Source organism: Anthonomus grandis, chromosome 7 (genome assembly GCF_022605725.1).
Source record: "Anthonomus grandis grandis chromosome 7, icAntGran1.3, whole genome shotgun sequence".
Lineage (NCBI taxonomy): Eukaryota > Metazoa > Arthropoda > Insecta > Coleoptera > Curculionidae > Anthonomus > Anthonomus grandis.
The window spans coordinates 4,533,846-4,554,738 of record NC_065552.1 but is presented as its reverse complement, the minus strand read 5'-3'; the positions used below and the strand labels follow the sequence as shown (position 1 = coordinate 4,554,738).

The 20,893-nt window shown below is 34.8% G+C and overlaps 1 protein-coding gene across 2 annotated transcripts; it reads left to right on the top strand.

Moving 5' to 3' along the window:
* Positions 1-3,165: 3,165 nt before the first annotated feature.
* LOC126738602 (chitin deacetylase 1) lies at positions 3,166-16,251 on the top strand. Of its 2 annotated transcripts, none has more exons than XM_050444009.1 (10): positions 3,166-3,361; positions 13,316-13,410; positions 13,471-13,582; positions 13,633-13,760; positions 13,815-14,020; positions 14,077-14,233; positions 14,284-14,422; positions 14,480-14,615; positions 15,344-15,454; positions 15,734-16,251. In XM_050444009.1, the coding sequence occupies exons 1-10, from the start codon at positions 3,301-3,303 to the stop codon at positions 16,023-16,025; spliced, it is 1,437 nt and encodes a 478-aa protein (XP_050299966.1). In that variant the 5' UTR covers positions 3,166-3,300; the 3' UTR covers positions 16,026-16,251. The 2 variants fall into 2 exon arrangements, with proteins under 2 accessions (XP_050299966.1, XP_050299967.1); XM_050444010.1 differs by having other exon boundaries at positions 3,215-3,361; positions 13,305-13,410.
* Positions 16,252-20,893: the final 4,642 nt, after the last annotated feature.

Below are 20,893 nucleotides of genomic sequence, written 5' to 3'. Positions count from 1 at the left end.
ACCAGAATATAAAAAACTTCCCGAGGATGGACTAAAGAACGTCATCAATCGTAATCAGCAATTAAAAACGTCATCCTGACTTAATGATTTCGATAGTTAGGGCACTTTTGGTTGCAGCATGTTGAGGAAATTCTTAAGAAACAATGGGAATATTTTTTTAGCAAAGAAAGCGTTTTTTACCCAATAACGGTTCGTTTCTTAGAACCTCAAAAACCAGAACTATATTTGAAGTTTTTGACCAAAATAGAAGAATTCCTTAGTTAGACGTTAAAGGACATGATCGTAAGTAGGGGAGACCGGGGATAATTGAAACAGGGGACGGTTGACACAGTCGCCATTTTTTTTAGACGCGAAGGTAAAAACTCGTGCACGCAGTCTCACAACGTTTGACTAATTCCACATTTCTGCTCGACAGTGTGAAACACAGAACACAAAGAGGAAAATTGTCTTGGTCTGTTTTGTGTGCTGTGGTGTGAAACTAGCAGTTGAGCAAAGTGGGTGTGTTTGCATTCGGCTCTCTTATTTTATGTCAACAAAGTAATTTTTACGTTTCATCTAAAAAGTGTGGAAACAAGAAATTTAAGTGTAAGTACACCACTTTTTTATTTTTAATCAATTTTTTTATGTTTTTGCTTAGGTTTAGCAGCCTAAACTTGTTAGTTTTAATTAAAGAGTTTAAAGAAAAATAATATTTTTCCAAAAAAAAACCGGGACGGTTAAAACATAATTTATAGAAAGGCTTTTGGTATTATTTTTGCGTAAACTGATTAACTGATTGTAACAAACTCTCTGAGGGCTATTATTTTGTTACAGAATGCCCCGTGAAAGAGTCAGGAAAACAAATAAGAGGTACCAAATCCAACTTGGTTTACGAAAATGCGTATAGGGAGGTTATTGAAAATGGAGCATCCGTAAGGTCTGCGGCAGATTTGTATCAACCGAATCATGTTACATTAGGCAGATTTATTAAGAAAAAGAAAGAATCTATTGAACAAGGGTCCACTGAAACTATAACAATGGGATATAGGTGCGTACGACAAGTATTTAACGTTGAGCAGGAAAAATCTATTGTTAAATACATAATAAAGGCATCTCAAATATTTTTCGGTCTATCGCCAAAAGAAATACGTAAACTGGCCTACCAAATAGCCGTAAAATATTCATTGAATATGCCGAATACATGGACTAAAAACTCATTGGCAGGAGAAGATTGGTTTTCCGGGTTTATGAAACGTAATCCTGAACTATCAATCCGTTGTCCCCAGGATACAAGCCTTTCAAGAGCGACCAGTTTTAACCCAACAAATGTACAACTTTTCTTTGACAATCTTGCCACGGTAATAGACAGATATAAATTCCAAGCGAAGGACATTTATAATATAGACGAAACCAGTGTTACGACGGTACAAAAACCTGCTAAAATCGTAGCAGAAAAGGGACGCAAACAGGTAGCGGCACTTACATCAGGAGAACGTGGCACTTTGGTTACAGTGGCAATAGCGGTAAATGCAATTGGAAATAGCATCCCACCAATCTTTATCTTTCCAAGATAAAGATTTCAGGATCATTTCGTTCGTGACGGTCCACCCGGGTGCATTGGAGCAGGAAATGCTAGTGGATGGATGCAAGAAGATGAATTCTTGTTATACTTAAGACACTTTCAAAAACATACCAACAGTTCAATTGAAAATATAGTTTTGCTTTTAATAGATAACCATCAATCTCATGTAAGCATACCATGCTTGGACTTTTGCAAAGAAAACGGCATTGTTGTCCTCTCATTTCCCCCACACTGTTCACATAAATTACAACCTTTGGATCGATCGATTTATGGTCCATTTAATAAAGCTGTAAATTCAACTTGCGATTCTTGGATGAGAAACAAAACAACCCAGGCAAAACGAATTTATGACATCCCCAGCATCGTTAAACAGAGTCTCTCTATGGTTTTAACACCATCTAATATTGTTGCCAGATTCTGGTGCACTGGTATATGGCCGTTTATTCGAGATATTTTTACGGCTTTAGATTTTGCTGCATCATATGTAACTGACAGACCTGCGCTCTCGAAAATTTGAAAGTTAAATATCCCCCAAGAAGTCCAGGCAGTAGGTTCAAGAGAGAATAAAGATTTAAGCAGCACTGATTCTTTTCCAAAATTAGTAAATTCTAACTCTCCAAGAGCATCAACGAGCGGAACTGTTTCGTTAGAGCCACCAAGCACCCCGCCTCCAGTTGCATCTACAAGTGTGCAATCAGCCTCTAACCTCTCTTTGGATGTGTTTTCACCTGAGCTAATAAGGCCGTTACCAAAAGCTCTTCCTAAACTACAGGGAAACGCAAAAGTAGAAAATCCACCATTTATACGGACACACCAGAAAAAGATGCTATTCAACAAGAATATGAAGCAAAAAAAAGAAGAAAGTGAAAAAAAAATTGGTGATCCAAAAAATACATCAAAAACACCAGTGTCCAAAAAAACTTGTCAACAGAATAGTCAGGACGATAGCAGCAGTGTTTGAATGAAGACTGTTTTTGTCTAGTATAATTGGAATCGTATAGAAATAGCCGTTCAGGGGAAAAATGGGGGCAATGCATTGATTGCCACCAATGGTCACATGTAGAATGCACTCGTCAAGAAGATTTGTATATCTCTCATAACTGCATGTCAGAATAAATATTCTACTTTGCTAATTTATCTTTATTTCAGGATTATTAGGATAATTATTATGTTGTTTAAAACTTTTGAATAAAAAATGTGGTTTTATTTAAGAGTAAAAATAATATGTATCAATGTTTTTTTCTTCGTATTTCTAAATTAAAACAATATACAAGGCTATATGTTTCCTTTAATATCTTACAGGCATTATATAATATAATAAGTAAAATAACCTGATTTAAAATATACAAGGAATTAATAAATGTCCTTGTACAAAATTTTTTAGCTGTAAATATGATTTTCTCTAAGAGAAAAAAATAAATATTTGGAAATTGTTTCAATTGTCCCCGGTCTCCCCTACGACAAGGCAACAGATGTATCAAAATACCCCCGTACAAGGTACAAACACCACGAAACATTCGAATAGGTCCCTGTAAATGGAGAAAAAAGACATCGAGTGAATAATAGGCGGGTACCATAAGGAAAAAAGAAAGTGCCAACCAGCACCGAACGGACGGAGGATAGCAGTCGTGGGTACAACCTTCCATCATCGGGTATCAGAAACAAGAAATTCTGCTCGCCAGACGCAATAAAGTGCGAACTATAATAATTTTTTTTTCTTGAGGTATTTTTTGAACGAAATGTGGCGAACGGTGTTGGTGTCGTTCGCGTTTTATGTGTCGATATTTCCGGCTACTACTGGTGAGTAAAACCGTTTTTCACGTTGAGTTTTTCCGGTTTCTTTAATCGTTAGTTGTTTTTCTCGCTGCAGGTAGCCTGTGACCATGTTATAATACTTTCGATTTCTTTTTGCGGTAATAATAATGTGGCATTATACAGTTCTTGTCTTTTTTTTTTTTTGGTTTTTTAGGTTATTTATGTAACTGTTATACAGTGACCAGTGATAAATTCGATAAAAATTAGAGACATGATTTTTTGAGAAAACGCTCGGACCGATTTTTATTTTAAGCTGCACATTATTTCACATAAATTTTTGTATACAGGGTGGAACAAAAAAAAAGATATGATGTCATTTTTTTAAATGGAATGTTATATTTTTTATTGCATTTATGAAATATAGGCGAAATTGTGACTACCTGGAAGAGTTTAAAGGGGCTGTATGACCTTTACATTCAACCAGTTGCAAATACCCAATTGACCCCAAGTGTTACTTGTTAAGTCTCTTAGTTGTTACTGCAAAGACGGCCAGATTTATAGAACGTGTCCAATATTGCCAGAAGATATATATATATATATATAAAGTGAGAATTGAAATATGATTTGTTCTTATAACTGGCAAGACTGGAATGAGTATGTCTTTCCTTATGACAGACCTCATGAACTGTGGCATAAGACGAACAAGGCAAAATTCCGAGGGCAAAGCCCATTATTTAAAATGCTACTTATACATTATTTATTATATAAAAAAACCTGCTAAAGGGCCTGTCTGGTATCGACCGATATTTTAAATATTATTAGGGATTAAAAGTTCAATAGGTCTCGCGCTTTCGGTATCAAGATTACGGTGCTTAGAATTAATTTGATAGTGGCACCATCTATATGAGGTAGCAGAAGTTCAAACAGCTGTCAATGTTAAATGTCCTAGTTGTCACCTGAGGAACATTAGCTTTCAATTCGTTTTAAATGCCTAAAATTGAAAAAAAAATCGTTGAACTGCTATTGCAAGAATTCTATGTCATGAAACCTTCTATGATCTGTCGTCATCATCAAATGTCACAGCTGGTTTATGTGCTATCTAACCTTACAATGGTAACACTTTCTATGACGTAATATGTCAAATGATTACTGTGACACATGACAGCAAAAAAAAAAGTCTTGCAAATATCAGGAGATATATATATAAGTACTAGCTTTATTTACAAGTAATAATTAAATAGTTTGAAAAATCTTTCTTTTTAAAAGACTTTTCCTCTCTGAAATTAATTGTCCAGCTTTCCAGAATAACTTTTCTGAGGGGACAGTTGTAGCAATTTTGCAAGATGTAGATATTTAGCTTGTCTTTGTTTCCACCATTCAAAAGTTTCTGCTTTTCTGTGTAAATTAATTTATGCCAAATATGATACCTCTAATATAGCTACATCACTCTCCCTATATTAGATCTTCCTGGTTCTCTTCAACTTACATCATAGAATCAGGTGACATATCGTCGGTTTACTTTTAAAACCTCCTAAGTCTGATTTTTACCATTTTCGAGGTTTTGATACAAAAAAAATTTAATATTATCATTTAGCATCCTATAAAAGCTCTCAAGTCTTTAATTTATTACAGCGGCATCTATCGAATGATTAATCCTTCTATGTCGTTAAAACGCGTAACCTTACTTAAAAGCTTCTAAGTCTGCATTTTGACATAATGGCTATTGTTTCTCAAAGTGTGCTCTTTATTTTTAGTTGATTTCACAGTGAAATACGAAAACATATAAAAGAAATGCGTTTATTTATTAGAACAGAAGGTAAGTAATTAGTTATTAGCTATATAATATTAATTATTGGGGTTTGTTTTGATAAATTTCCTTTTTAGGTAGTTTAAAAACGACTTAGGAGGTTTTGATTAATCCTGTTTTATGGCAAACATCGTTTTAAAGGAGACATAGATGGTTTTGATTAGGAGAGTTGAATTACAATAATTATTATTTTTTACCTTTTAAATCCTTTTTTGTTTGGATGTACAGGGTTATAGATAGTTACAAATTGACCATCCCGTTAACTCGTTTTAACGATTTTCTTAACGATTTTTTTGAAATTTCGCAACGTTGTTATTCTCATAAAAAGCGACTATCAAACATTTTTAAAAATATTTTACTACTTTTGGTGTCAGCAAAAATGAACCAAACTTTTGATTTTTTTAATTCTTCACATCGATTTACTTAAAAAGTGTAAATCAATGTGCAGAATCCAAAAAATCAAAAATATATGTCCCTTTAAAAATCAAAAGTTGGGTTCATTTCCGGTGAAACCGTAATTTGTATAATGTTTTCAAAAATGTATGAAAATTACTTTCTATGAGAATAACAACGTTGCCAAATTTGAAAAAAATCGATAAAAAAATAAACGAGTTAAGGGGTTTATTATTAATTTAGAATCAATAACTCAGTAAAACTGACTATTATAGGTTTTTTATTCTGTTTAAGATGTACGGGGGTTTGGGCAGAAATAAGTTTATGGTAGCTCTAGCTACAAATTTCAATGAAATTCACGGTGAAACTTCCTCAATAATGGATAATACATCGACTTTATTTTTGGAAAATAATAAAATAGTTAAAAACCATGACGATCTGGCATTAAATGCGACAACTAACGAGATCGAAAGTGAAAATTGTTTTAAACTTCAGACGGAAATAGATGAAGCTATTAAAACATTAATAGATGACTGTGGAGGACATGATAAATTTACGTTATTAGGCGAGATAAATGGTAAGTGTTCTTACTTAACTTCTAAAGATACTTAATTAATATGAATTTACCGTAGGCGCTTCAGAAAATGCATTTTCGGACCTTAACCTAGAAACTGACGGGGGAAATAGGGTGCAAGACCATCCAAAACGAAGTGATATTGATGAGTACTTACCAAGTGAAAGCGAAGATGGACACCTTAAGGTCAATAAAAAAACTAGAAAGGACAGATTTTGAAATCGAAGATAGTGAAAAAGAAAATGAGATATTAGTGGAAAATATAGAAGAGCACATTAAAGCCAAAAAAAATAGAAAACGAAAACCTGATTCTGGAAGCTGGAAAAGACAAGAGTGTAGGAATAAACGTGAAAAGGGTGATGAATATGATGGACTTAGAAAAAATGCAGAGGGAAAGTGGATATTTGACGTAGCAAAACCGCCTCGTCAAATGAAACCTTTCTGTAACTGTAAAATGTCGGAAAAATCTAAGAAAATAAAATGCCGAAAATTCACAGAAGAGGACAGACAAAAAATTTTTAATCAATTCTGGCAAAACATTACTTGGCCTCAAAAGAAAACTTACATTTCAAGCCTTGTAGACAGCACAGCTCAGCAAAGATTTAAAAAATCAAATCAATGAAATTTCAAGACGCTCTAATACGTTTATTTGTCATTTAAAGAAAAATGGTGTTCGCGAAAGAGTGTGTCAGGTCATGTTTATTAACACTCCTAGTCTGGGAACTTGGTCTTTGCACAACTGGGTAACATTAGGTATAGATCATAATACCGATTTTCCTAATACTAATGTTAATTTAACTCAGACTAATAAAATTAACACTAGAAATAAATCAGAGAAAATTGGATTAAAGAACTTTTTTATGGAATTACCGAAAATGGAGTCTCATTATTGTAGAGCTTCATCGAGTAAAAAATATTTGGAGCCCATTTGGCAGACTAAGGCTGCATTATACAGAAGTTATATTGAATACTGTGAAACTAGGTCTATTAAACCTCTCTCCATAAAGACGTTTCAATGTGACCTTTGTGGCTCATTTAAGGCGGGAAACGGTAACGAACAGATATATAACCAACATATTTCCAGAAAAAATAGAGCACGCGATGAAAAATCTACAGATAAAAGCACAGCTCATCGTGTTTTTACAATGGACCTTCAATCGGTTCTTCTTTGTCCAATGCTAAAGGCTTCGAAAATTTATTACAAAAAAAAAGTTGGTAGTTCATAATTTTACTTTATATAATTTAAGAACAAAAGATGCAAATTGCTTTCTTTGGCATGAGGCAGAAGGAAAAGTTACCTCAAATGAATTTGCAACAATTCTGTATAATTTCCTAGAAGAATCCAGTATGTGCGAAGGTGAAGAAATAATTTTCTATAGTGATGGATGCACTGCCCAAAATAAAAACGTAACTTTGTCAAATGCTCTTTTGCATCTATTAATAAAAAAGGGTATCATTATTACGCAAAAATATTTGGTTAGTGGCCATACCCAGATGGAGTGCGATAGCATGCACTCTACAATTGAGCGAAAACTCCGCAATAGACAAATTTATTCACCTGCTGGATATATTGCTGCCTGTAAATCGGCTCGGTCAAATCCAAAACCCTATCAAGTTAAATATTTAAATAATAAATATTTTAAAAACTTTTCGGCACTTAAGTACCACACTTCCATTCGTCCTGACTATAAAACAGGAGATCCGAGTGTTAATGATTTGTGCGCCATTCAGTATAGGTACATTCATTTGATGATGATTGAACGGTATTGGAAAAGAGACTTAGTAGGAAAAGTCAAGGGGTTGGAGAAATAGAAATAGAACTTCCAATTAAAAAAAGCAAATACTATCATTTGCAACAATTAAAAGAAGTTATACCTGCGGACTAATATCTTTTTTATGACACCCTACCATTTGAAGCAGACTAATTTTTAATTTTTTGTTAATTTTTCAAAATAATTTATATAATGTATAATATATACCTTTCTTTTCTTCAGTAGCTCATGATAACATTTAAAACGTAATTAAGCAGAATTCAAAATAAATAAAACCTACTAAGTCTCCAGCATTACTTGTTTTTTTGGTTCAAAACCTTCGAAGTCTCCCTAAAAATTATGTTGGTAATATAATATTTTAACAAAAAAATAGTGTTGATTTATCAAAAATCAATTGTAATTAGGATTTAATACAATATCAATTCACGAAAATAGTGTATATGATTTTAAACACGTTTTTTGTGCCTCCTGTAAAATGTATCCAAAATGACGTAGCGAGTTTTGAAAGTAAGCCGACGATATGTGCCTTTAAATCTGGAATTTAACCTTCCGTAGTTCACAATTAGATAGTTACTTTCAATGTTAGTAATTATTTCATCTATTGGTTAATTAAATTTAAATTTGGCGCGAAAAATAAGGGATTTTGCACCCAATACCTCTTTACGTAATATACCTTTTGTTATTCAATTCAAGATTGGGTGAGAGCAACAGTTGAATTATTGATTATTTAACAGCAAATTAACCGTTGAATAATTTGTAAAAGTTGAATGAACCATTTTGGTCTTGACTTTTCAAAAAAAGGTTCCGACCTTAAACTCATGAATCAATTACTATACTTGATAAGTAATCAGACAAAGTAGGCATTTAAGTTAATTTTGCAAGAGGTTTGCCTCGGTTTAATTACGTTTTAAATTAGCATTAATGGTTTCAGACAATGTTTATTTAATTTGATTTATATGATTAATTGTATATATATTAAAGGTTTCGCAGAATATTATAGAAATTTTGCACGCCTTTCAGATGCCCACGACCTCCTTAAGATGTCTTCTTCTGTTAAATTACGAGACCTCTTAAACACGTGTAGTTTGTGCTGCACAAATAAATCCGTCTAAAGAAGAAGCAAATCGGTTGTTTCAACAAAAAAATTTCTCCTGCGACAAACGTTCGTCGACGTTGTCACAGGTTATTTTTAATTGCAAAAGCAGTTTTCTACCCATAAACGATAACCTTGAAAGAAACCGAATAGAAACACAAAACACACGCGAGTTGTGCGACTGCAGAAATTTTAAATTAATACGTATACGGTAATCTCGTTTATTTGGGCACAATCGAGGCTAAAATAGAAAGTAAACGTGATGATATTATGATCATGTTGATGATGATGATGATGATGATGATCATCATGTCGGGGCATATTGTAGTGCGTGCATGAACACTTTCGTTTTTACCTTTGGTGGGCTTTTGGCATTTTTGGTTCTTCACAATTTAATTAAAATTGCCAGACATATTATAACAGAAATGGTATCCGCCTTCTTCCGCGTTATACAATTCAAGGGTTGGGTCTTCCTCTAATAACTCTCAAGGTGGACATGGTGTATACAGGGTGTTACTAATTCAAACAATAGCCATTGTTCGAAATTTATGGTATAATCTGTTTAATATACCGATTGTAATTATGTACATAAAGTCAATTTTCCAGGGTTTCTATCATAAAATATGCGAATTGCACCCTGCAGATTACTATTGAACTGAAGGATTAAATGTCGATTAGTAAACCTCAAAACTTAGTAAAGGTTGGAATATTGGCGCGAGATTTAAATAGCTGTGAATAAATACAGTAACAATAAATATACAGGGTGATTCATTAAGAATGGGCAATCTCTGAACTGGAGATCTCACAAACCAAAATATGGCGATTGAGCTTAACATGTCTTATACAAATGTTTCAGGTTTACGAGATACAGGGTATTTAAAGTTGGAATTTTAATTTGAAATTTCTTAATAATTTTGTGATTTTAAGCAGTATCGTCTTGCAAATTGGCGACTTTATGTGTTTTGACATGAAAATTACGAATTTTGTGGTGAATTTAGCATTATTTATATAGGGCGTTAGTTAAACCCTGTTACTTAGGTAAATTACAACATATCTTTTTTGCCTAATCAGTTATGGCTAAAACGACTATAAAATTAACTGTATTCGTTTTTAAGTTATTTGCATTTTAAACATTCAGCGTAAAAAATCCTCAACCACCGTTATTACATTGGCTTGATAGGTATTTATTCTTTTAAATTACTACTATGCTGGGTAATAATAGATAATAGTAAAGACAACAAATAACAATAAGTAACAATATTAACAGAAAACTTCAAAGTAAATGTTCAAAATGCCCGCCTTCCACTTCAATACACTTTGTAAAGCGTCTCCTCAAAGATCTTTGAACATTTGTCGATTATTTTTGATAATATTAGCAGCTTATTGAATTTTCTTTCGTAATTCTTCGATGGAATTAATTGCATCTTTGTAAACCATCTACTTCATGTGTGACCATATTGAGAAGTCGAGAGGGTTTAAGTCTGGACTTCTAGGTGGCCAAACAAATTCAGTGCCAGGCCCAATTCACCAGTGAGGAAAATGTTCATTCAGGTATCGCCATACTGGCAGAGAAAAATGTGGCATCGCCCCTCCGTCTTGCATAAACCACATGTTCCGCCTTATGGCTAGTGGAACATCTTCTATAGTAGTGAGTTTAACTGATGTTGTTCAAGGAAGTTTAAATAGAGGGGCCCGTTCAGATTAGGAGAAAGTTCAAAAGGACCAATAAAAAAACCAGATATCATATCACACCAAATATTTACATTGAATTCATGTTGAAAATGTTGTTCCTTTAGAGCATGTAGATTTTCGGAGTCCCACAAATGATTGCGTTTCCAATTAAAAACATCTCGTCTAGTAAACGTCGCCTCATCGGTGAAAAGAAGGTCATTAAGAAATTCCTAGTTTTCGGATTGTTTATCTAGCATAAATTGAGCAAACTGTAGGCGAACTGGTAAATCCTGATGTAGCAAATTTTGGACAGGAGTATAGTGATATGGACGGAGATTCTCTTTCTTTAAAATTCTCCAGATAGACGATTGGCTTATTCCTGTTGCCGTACTTAACCGACGAGTACTGATATCTGGATTTTTAGAAATACGAGCTAAAACCTCTTCTTCATCATAGACGTTGCTATTTTTTGGAGCACCAGTTTTAGGAGTCCACTATAATTTGACTGAGCAAAAACGCAAATCATATCACGCATTTCACTGTTGGAATATTCATTATGACGTGGCATTTTCTTATTTTAGAATTTTTACTACAAATAATACACTCTTACTTAGTGACAGTGAAATTGTCATATAATTTCTTTACACGAAAAACTGTTAAGTGCTGACACAAGCCTCCTTGAAAAAAAGTCAATGTAATAACGGTGGCTTAGGATTCTTTATGCTGAATGTTTAAAATGCAAATAACTTAAAAACTGATAGAGTTACAGGAAATAAATAAGAGTATCTTTTTTATTCAAAATTGAACTGCCTTTTAGATTTTCTAGTCGTTTTAGCTATAACTCATTAGGCAAAAAAGATATGTTGTAATTTACCTAAGTAACGGGGTGTAACTAACGCCCTAAATAATGATACATACATAAATAATGCTAAATTCACCACAAAACTCGTAAGACGATACTGCTTAAAATCATAAAATTATTAAGAAATTTCAAATTAAAATTCCAACTTTAAATACCCTGTATCTCGTAAACCTGAAACATTTGTATAAGACATGTTAAGCTCAATCGCCATATTTTGATGTGTAGTATCTCCAGTTCAGAGATTGCCCATTCTTAATGAATCACCCTGTATATCTCTAGTCATGAGTGATCATGTTTTCATAGTGAATTATTCAATTCATACCTAACGAATGTAAATAACCTTACAATATTACAGTTTTCTGCGAGAAAATGTGATACTTTTTACTCATGTGATAAAATATTATCTAAAACAGTTGAAAAAAGCAAATAAGGTAAAGATATATTGCTAAAAAATGGGGTAAACAATTTAATAGGTAAAATCAAATTGAATTATAGTACAAATTTTGCCACTGTGACGTCGCAATCTTAATTTCAATCACTAAAATCAAGCTGCGCTTTTCATTGCCGAATCCTGTGCATCTCAAGTGCTAACATTTTGTTTTTACATTCGGTCCGGCCTTTTCTTAATACAAAATAATATGGCGTTTAAGGCACCACGTGATAAAAACTAAACTTCTTACACCAACTACAGTACAAACCGCTATAACACACAACATTTTCTCTAAGGGATTATCGCTAATCGCGATTTTTAGTTTTTTAGACTAGAATCAGTTAGAGCGACTTTATAGCGCCATCTGTAGTTGAGGTCTGGTTTAGGAAGCGAGAAGCTGCTGTAATATTAAAAGTTTCTGTTAAAATTTAATAAATATATGAAGTTTCTTGTAAAAATTGCTGCTTTAATCACCTTCGTTATCAAGTCTTAACTATTAAAAAAAAATGCAATGATTTTAATGCATGGTTTCTATTACGCTTAACGAAGTCCTAAAAAAGCAAACGTGAAGCATTTTTTCTATATATTTCTGAAGCTTCTATCAACATATTGAGAACTTGTTTCTTGGACTTGAATCATTAAACCGACTTTTTTATAGCGCCCTCTCTAGTTGACGTTTTTATTTTCGTTTAGGTATTGACAAGTTGCTACAATAAATCACTAATATTACAGGTTTCTGTTAATAATACTTTTAATTTCTTCTCTTACTCTCAGTACGAAATGCCAAAATACGAAAAAATGTCTCTAGGATTTGTTATTAAAAGATCTTTCGACAAATTGAGATTTTTGGTTTCTCAGACTAGAATAATAAAAGCGACTAATAGTAGCGCTATCTATAGTTATTTAATTAAGTAATTGACAAGCTGCGGTAATTAATCTCTAATATTACAGATTTCTGTTCACAGCTTAATGAAAGTAGCAGTTGCCTGTAAAACTTCTTTCTTTATTCACCTATACGACACTTTTCAAGCTTTTTATTGTCGAATCTAAAATATTTAAAAAAAATTATCACATGCTATGATTCGCTATTAGTTCAAGCTGTCTGACAAATTCTGATTTTTGGTAAAAGCGACAGTTTTGGTCCCAAATCTGATGAAAGGTTTTTATTGTTTAGTTTAGTAACTGACAAGCTATTATAAGAAATTCGTAATTAAAGTAACATAAAAATAAATCTTAGCGCCAATTTTTGAGATTGCGGCGCTGTAATGGCCAATATCAAAATGCGCTTTTTAACAAACGAAATACCAAAAAACAAAAAGCGACAGAACTAAAATGCTACTTTCTTTGTTTAGAAAGCAACATTTTCTACCTGATTTTTATCTATAGGTTCTTTACAGTTAACGGTCAGAAACAAGAGAGCGACTTCGAGTGTCCGACTGCCACCGGAACCGGAAATTTCGCAGATCCGGTCACTTGTAGACGATTTTATCAGGTATTGTATTCCCACCTTTAGGTACGATAACGTGTGCGCAATAATCGTATTTTTGATTAGTGCGTCGATGGCTTTCCATACATGAACAGATGCCCCTCCGGACTTTACTTCGATGACATAAGTAAATTTTGTACTTTTAAAAACGAGGCGCGATGCGGACCCATTGCTTCAAGTAAGACGTTTTTTTTTAACTTGTATTTGTAATAATTCAATAAATTGTAGCGGTAGCACCTATAACGGAACCACCTACAGACTTAGCGGAGAAATGCAACCCTGCAGAGTGCGCATTGCCATACTGTTTCTGTTCGAAAGATGGTACCCTGATCCCTGGTAACTTGGAACCTGAAAACGTAACTGCAACCTTTTGGGATTTGAGATTTGTGGTAATTTTTGGGTATTTTTAGACTCCTCAAATGATCCTGCTAACGTTCGACGGGGCCGTCAACTTGCAGAACTTCGATCACTACAAAAAGGTGTTGAACCCCAAGAGGAAGAACCCCAACGGATGCCCCATTAAGGGCACCTTCTACGTGTCTCACGAGTACAGCAACTATCAAATGATCCAGACGCTCGCAAGTGAGGGACACGAGATCGGAGTCGAAACCATTTCGTGAGTGTGCCACTCAAAAATAGGTTTTGTAAATTAATGAATTCATCTTTGTCTAGTTTGCAAGCAGGCCTAGAAAATAAGGGTTACGAAGAATGGGTCGGAGAGATGATAGGAATGAGGGAGATCCTCAGACATTTCGCCAACATTTCCAAAAGTGAGGTGGTAGGCATGAGAGCTCCTTTTTTGAAACCTGGAAGAAACACTCAGTATAAGGTGAGAGTCAACCTAACTCAATTTTCCTTTTTGACACTCTGGATTAACAGGTTATGGAGGAATTCGGATTTATTTATGACAGTTCTGTTGGTGTCCCTGCTCTACCGATCCCCGTATGGCCCTACACCCTGGACTATAAAATCCCACACGAGTGCAAGTCAGGCACTTGCCCCACAAAGTCATTCCCTGGTAAGGACTTCTCTTGAAGTATTTTCCACTACGCTGACAATTATGTTTTGTATTTAGGTGTATGGGAAGTGCCCTTAAACACTCACTACGTAGAAGACTTCGAGGGAGGCCACTGTCCTTATTTGGATCAATGTGTCCTGCACAATCACGATCCTAATGACGTGTTCGAATGGTTGCAGGAGGACTTTTTAAGGTAAATCCTCACTTTAAAGAGAGACTAAATCATTCCGCTAAGATATAACGCACTTGCTCGAGAGACTAGGTAGGATACAGTTCATCACCTCTGTTTTATGAAGACCGAGTGCTGACCATGATTTGAGATTCACATCGAACAAATTTGCCAACGAGATCCAGCAAAGTTGTAATTTTCAATTATTATCAGAAAGAAACAAAATTCAGTGATTGCTCTGTCGATGTTTCTCACCGAATATTGGCTTTACCTACCTTGATTTATAGAATTTCAAGGCCCTTTTATGTTTTTAGGCGATCTAATATTGCTGCTCTCCCTTTATAACAGGTGCTATCTTAAAAATTAACGAATTATGATAATGGTTACTCCGTTGCCTATAGATGGCGATACCGGTCGTGGTGTTTGAGTGCAGTATGGGGTGTAGACAACCCTACACTACACTCGAGAACCATCTCAGTTTGACACCGATCTCTGCGCGACGTTTTCTTCTTGGTTGACAATTTTTTTAAGGGTTCTGTTAACACAGAATGTGTTCTCCTTATTCAACTTCATGATATTATAGTGTAATCCCTTCAGTTCCATTAGATAGCAATAGGGTAACTTTCAAGTGAATTTCTTGTTTTGTTGTGCGATGAGGCCAATCCAGGATTGCTACAACGTTCGTAATCGTGTATTTTCCTCACATATATCTTCAGGGAAGCCTTTTAGTAAATAATATTTATTGATTACAGGTATTATGATCAAAACAGGGCGCCCTACATGATGCCCTTCCACACCAACTGGTTCTCGATTAAGGAGCTCGACAAGGGATTGGAAAAGTTCTTGGATTGGGTGATCACTCTGTAAGTTAAGGAAAAAGTGTAGAAGAACAAATCACGGAATGAGTAATCACGGTAATTGACAACTGATATTTCTTTGATAAAGTCTTGCGCAGGCATAAACGAGAGTGTTCTCCATATAGTCTCTCTGTGATTTGTTCTTCTCCGATTAGGTCCTCATCCTCAGTTGCCAAACTTCCCTTTATAACCTTAAATAAATAACGATTTGATTGTTAAAAGAGTCAAGCCTACTGTGGCTTGTTAACCCATTGAAACAACTTCCAATTAACTAAATTTTTCCAGTCCTGACGTATGGTTCGTAACCACCACGCAAGCCCTAACCTGGATGACCGACCCCAAAGGAGTGAAACAACTGAACAACTATGAGCCGTGGAACTGTAACAAAAGGGAAACTCTTCCTCCCACCCCCTGTAAAACACCCAACAAATGCGCGTTATCTTTTAAAAAGGAAAACTTTACGGACACACGGTATTTGGAGACTTGTATAGACTGTCCCAACCAGTATCCGTGGTTGGGCGACGCAACCGGATCAGGTATACCCAATAAGGACAACTATGTCCCAGATAACGTGTGAGCGGGAGAGAGAAAGACAGTGAACGAACGTGTATGTGTGAATGAGTGCGAGTGTGCTGGTACGAGTAGTGTATTAATTGAATTTACCTCATTGAAGTGTGTTAATTTTTGATTTCTGCCCTGGTATTGTATGTAGGTTTTAAGATATTGAGTTCATGCTATCCGGAACTGTATCATGTAAAAGTTGGTAATACTGTAAGGCAATAAATTATTGTTTTCTTTAAATACAAACAGTGTTTTATTACTTGCTGTCAAGAGCATTGACACTTTCTGTGTTGACACTGTTGACAGGTAATGAACAACAAATATGGCGAAGTAGTGGTCGATGCACAGTATGTTGGGAAAATAGGAAATTACAAAGTGTAATAACCAGTTTCATATGGTCACTAGAAGTGTCTCTATGTTGCTATTTTTCCTACGATAGTCTCCGAACGCCTTGTCTAATTAAAAGTGGATTTTACATCACACGTCAAAGGTAAAGGTCAATTTACAATCATGTATTAATTAAAGGTTTCACAGATAATCAACAAAACATTAACTGTCGCCTGTCATGAAAAGTTTGAATTTGTTGAGCATTTACTGCACAAGATAAATCCGACGTTGCCAATAATATATTTGTTCATAGATAGTGGGGATGGATATTGTCAGCACTCGTGTCTGCTGTTCCTTCTCTCTCATTATTTTCTAAATTTTCTTCCTTGATTTTATCGAATCCATTTTGTAGCTTTGTTGAAATATTTACTTAATCACAAGGTTAGTAAGCCAAATAAAGGTTCTGCATATATATGACAAATTAAGGGATTTCCCAAAATGGTTGATTGACTTACATCAAACTGTGTAACTGTCATCTGTCATTGAAAGCGTGAACCTCTACTGCACAGGAAAAATCCAAGGTTGCCAAGCTTATTTGATTTTAAAAGAAAAGATTGTTAATAAGTATTGTTAATAAGTAAATTGTTAATAATATATGTTATAAGTATGTGTAATCTCACTGATTAAAAATTAATATCGCTTCAATACCAACCCAAGAAAATGACAATATATAAAAATTGAATAATATCCGCCAATGACTTGAACAATAACAATAAGAATAAATACGTGTAAAAAAACATATGCGTTTTTTTAGGCAAAAAACCTAATTTTCATAAATCCTCGTACAGACTCGCGGTCGTTCCAAAATCCGGTTGTGACGCAGCTCGGTTGCCAAATTTTCCAGTTTTTCCCATAGAGCCTTTCGTTCTTCGGCTTTTTTTGTGAAAAACTTTATGGCATCCACTTCGTTAAACACCATATCCCTAAGAAAACAGACCGAATTACAGTTCGTCTTAAAAAAGGAACTCCCTGTTTACTTGAACTCCCTGGCATTGATCATGCAGAGTTCAATAGTACCAACCGACACGTAATTATGATCGAAATGCACTGGATTGTTGGATAACATGCATCTGACTCCCAATTAATCTCTATCGGTGAGATGTAGAAGTTCGTAGTTAAAGTTAGCCTTATAGACTGCCAGGCTGCCGAAACTGATAAAGTAGATACTGTCCATGGAATCTCCAGTCTAAATACACACACAATTATTTGTATAGTAAAATAAGTTGAAAGATTGGATCCTTGACTGGACTTCCTTGATCCTTGACTGGACTCCTGAGCATTAAACGCGGAGCAATGAGCAGAGAGTATCCAATGAACTTGGTCACACAAATGCCGTCATAAAAAACTTTTTCCTACGTCACTCTTGTAAACCGAATCAGACCTAACGAAGCTGTTGACAAGTTATTTGCCTAAAAGGAACTTAATAGTCCTTTTCAAGTTGTCCTGGTTATCACTTGATCACCAGTTGTCACTTAAAAGCTTGCACATGCGTACACTTGGACCTCACTTACCTTAATAGCGATATCGTTGTTCCGAAATACCAAAATCTTACATCTAGCAATGACGGCGATGGCCAGGGTAAGAACTTAAAGATGGCAACTTTCTTGATCACGATCCTCGCCTTGTAGAGCATCAATTGTTCTCGCAATTGTACCGACAGGGCGTTAAAAATGCGTTTCTCGTCGAAGATGTGATGCTGGTATTTGTACGACTAAAATCTGGAGAAAAAATAACGTAATTTTAAGTTGTTCACTGTACATGGGCTCAAAGTACAGTCAACTTGGGAATGCAATAATTTTTTTCATGCATGGTTTAAGCAGGTGCAATAACCACAATGGTTCTTTCAGCTGCGACAATAAATGAAATCTTACTGAAGTATCCTGCTGTGCATTTTTTGGGTAAACCAGAGCGCTGATGATAAAAGTCTCCAGCTGCTTTAGATACTCCTCGTATTTGCTCTCGGACTGTGACATAATGGAGATGACCTGATTATTGAGGCTAGAATGACGAGGTACTGTCACATCTCCAGTCTAAATTATTTTTTTAAGAAGTTTTTTTAACTACACACAATTATCTGTATAGTAAAATAAGTTGAAAGCTCCTCTTGACAGGGATTGGATTTTAATGACTGGATCCTCCTAAGCATTAAATGCAGAGCAATAAGCAGAGAGTGTCCGGTTAACTTGATCACACAAATGACGTCATAAAAAACCTTTTTACTACGTCACTCTTGTAAACCCAACCAGACCTAACGAAGCTGTTGACTAGTTATTGGGGTAAAAGGAACTTAATAGTCCTTAGTTGTCCTGGTTATCACTTGATCACCAGTTGTCACTTAAAAGCTTGCACATGCGTACACTTGGACCTCACTTACCTTAATAGCAATAGCGTTGTTCAGAAATACCAAAATCTTACATCTAGCAATGCGTTTCTCGTCAAAGATGTGAAGCTGGTACTACGAGTAAAATCTGAAAAAAAACAACGTAATTTTAAGTGGTTTTATTATTCTTTCGCTATAACGTCATCGGTTCAAGGTACAGTCAACTTGGGAATGCAATAATTTTTTTCATGCATGTTTAAGCAGGTTCAATGACTACAATGGTTCTTTCAGCTGTGACAATAAACGAAATCTTACTAAAGTATCCTGCTGGGCATTTCTTGGGTAAACCAGAGCGCAAGATAAAAGTCTCCAGCTGCTTAAAATACTCCTTGAACTGTGACGTAATGGAGATGACCCTGATGATTGAGGCTAGGATGACGAGCTTCCATAAGCGACCCAAGATCATCGTTAAAACGAGAATCAGTTGTTCAAAGGGTCTGTCTGGTTTCCCTTCGTCAGCTAAAATGGCCAATAAGTCATTTGCAGATTATTTTAAAAAAATCTTACCGCATCCCAGGAAATAATGTCTTGGAGTAATGAATGGTAATCGGAAAATGGTTGTTCAAGCCGATCTTCCAAAGCCACAGCTTATGCTTTCCGTTATTTAACATAAATGGTACAATGTAAAAGATCAGGCTTAAAGCATGAATAAGAAATAGGGTCTGGATTATTATTATGATCATCGTCATTATTTTTAGAGGTACCTGGAAATAACAATAATAAGAAGAGAGCAGATGTTTCTAAATCTTCAAGAAATCGCCGTATTTAATTAAGTAGGGTGGAGCACCGAAATACCATAATAAACTTTATAAAATAATGGTAATCAGGCAAAATTCCTAAAGGCAGTACTAAAATAATACAGTCAGGAATCCAAAATATCAAAGCATACTTCAAAAAAAAAAAGCAAAAAATCATAAATATTACACTATTCAACGTACATACTATATGACGATTTTGGGATGTTCAATAACAATCGTATTATTTGACTTGTATCCTGTAATCAGACATGAAATTATCCAGAAGCATTCGAAAAACATGAAAATCCGACTGCCAATCTTGTACTGCGCAGGTTGCTTGAACGAAATTAAAATTCAGCGTGAAATAGTTAAATAAAGCATTACGCTTACGTATATGTCCTTAGCATCTCTCACCCAATTGAAGCATGCGATTACAGCGGTACCAAATACTTCCCCCGGTCCGATAAAATGAACATTATCTGCCTGATCAATTCCCAGGTGCAGAACAGATGGATTATGTAAAAGTATTTTCTGTTCGCGTGTCTACGCACCTCTGCAGTTATTTTTCGCTGATATTTCGGAAGTTTCTTAAAAGAGTCACAATATTTAAGGTTAGGAAAATGCTTAGCAATGTTTCCCAGAACTTTAAAACACGTTTTTCTAATAACAACTCTTTTGATGTCCCTCATAAGTCAGTGCTAGCAAAGATAATTATACTAACGAATTAAAATAAACTATACTAGTTTATACTAGTTTACTATTATTTTCTTTGGTGCTAGCCAGCGGATATTTTAAATTGTCCAGTCAACATGTGGAATGAGCTTAATTTGCGACACAATCATCACGTCACACTTTTGTTTATCGGCATATGATTGGTCAGGTGACGCTATGGGAGTTGCATTTTATTGCTTAAGAGACTTAGTCAAAAAGGGGCTATAATTTATTTTGAATTGTCGATTCATCTCGTAGAAATAAATACGGCAACTTTTGTCTTTCATATTTGTTTTCGGCAGCCATTTTGAATTGAGGAGCTTAACGTGGACAAAATCATCACGTGACCGTATATGTGGCAATAGATCGTTCATCACGTGACACGAAGTTTGTGGTTTTGCATAATGAGGGTTATTAAAAGAGCTTCAATACGTTTTTAGACAATCTGATGAATTTTTAAATTAATTATGAACAGTTTAACTGATAAATATAATTTCTTGGTAAGATTATAAATAAAAAAAGGATTTAAATACATAAAAAAAGATTCACTCACGTGATCCTTTGTTTATAACAATATGAATAGTCACGTGACATAGAGGGCGTTGGTCTAAGATTTCAGATCCTTAAGAGGGTTACTCAAAAGGATCTTCTACTCACATACTTGTATTA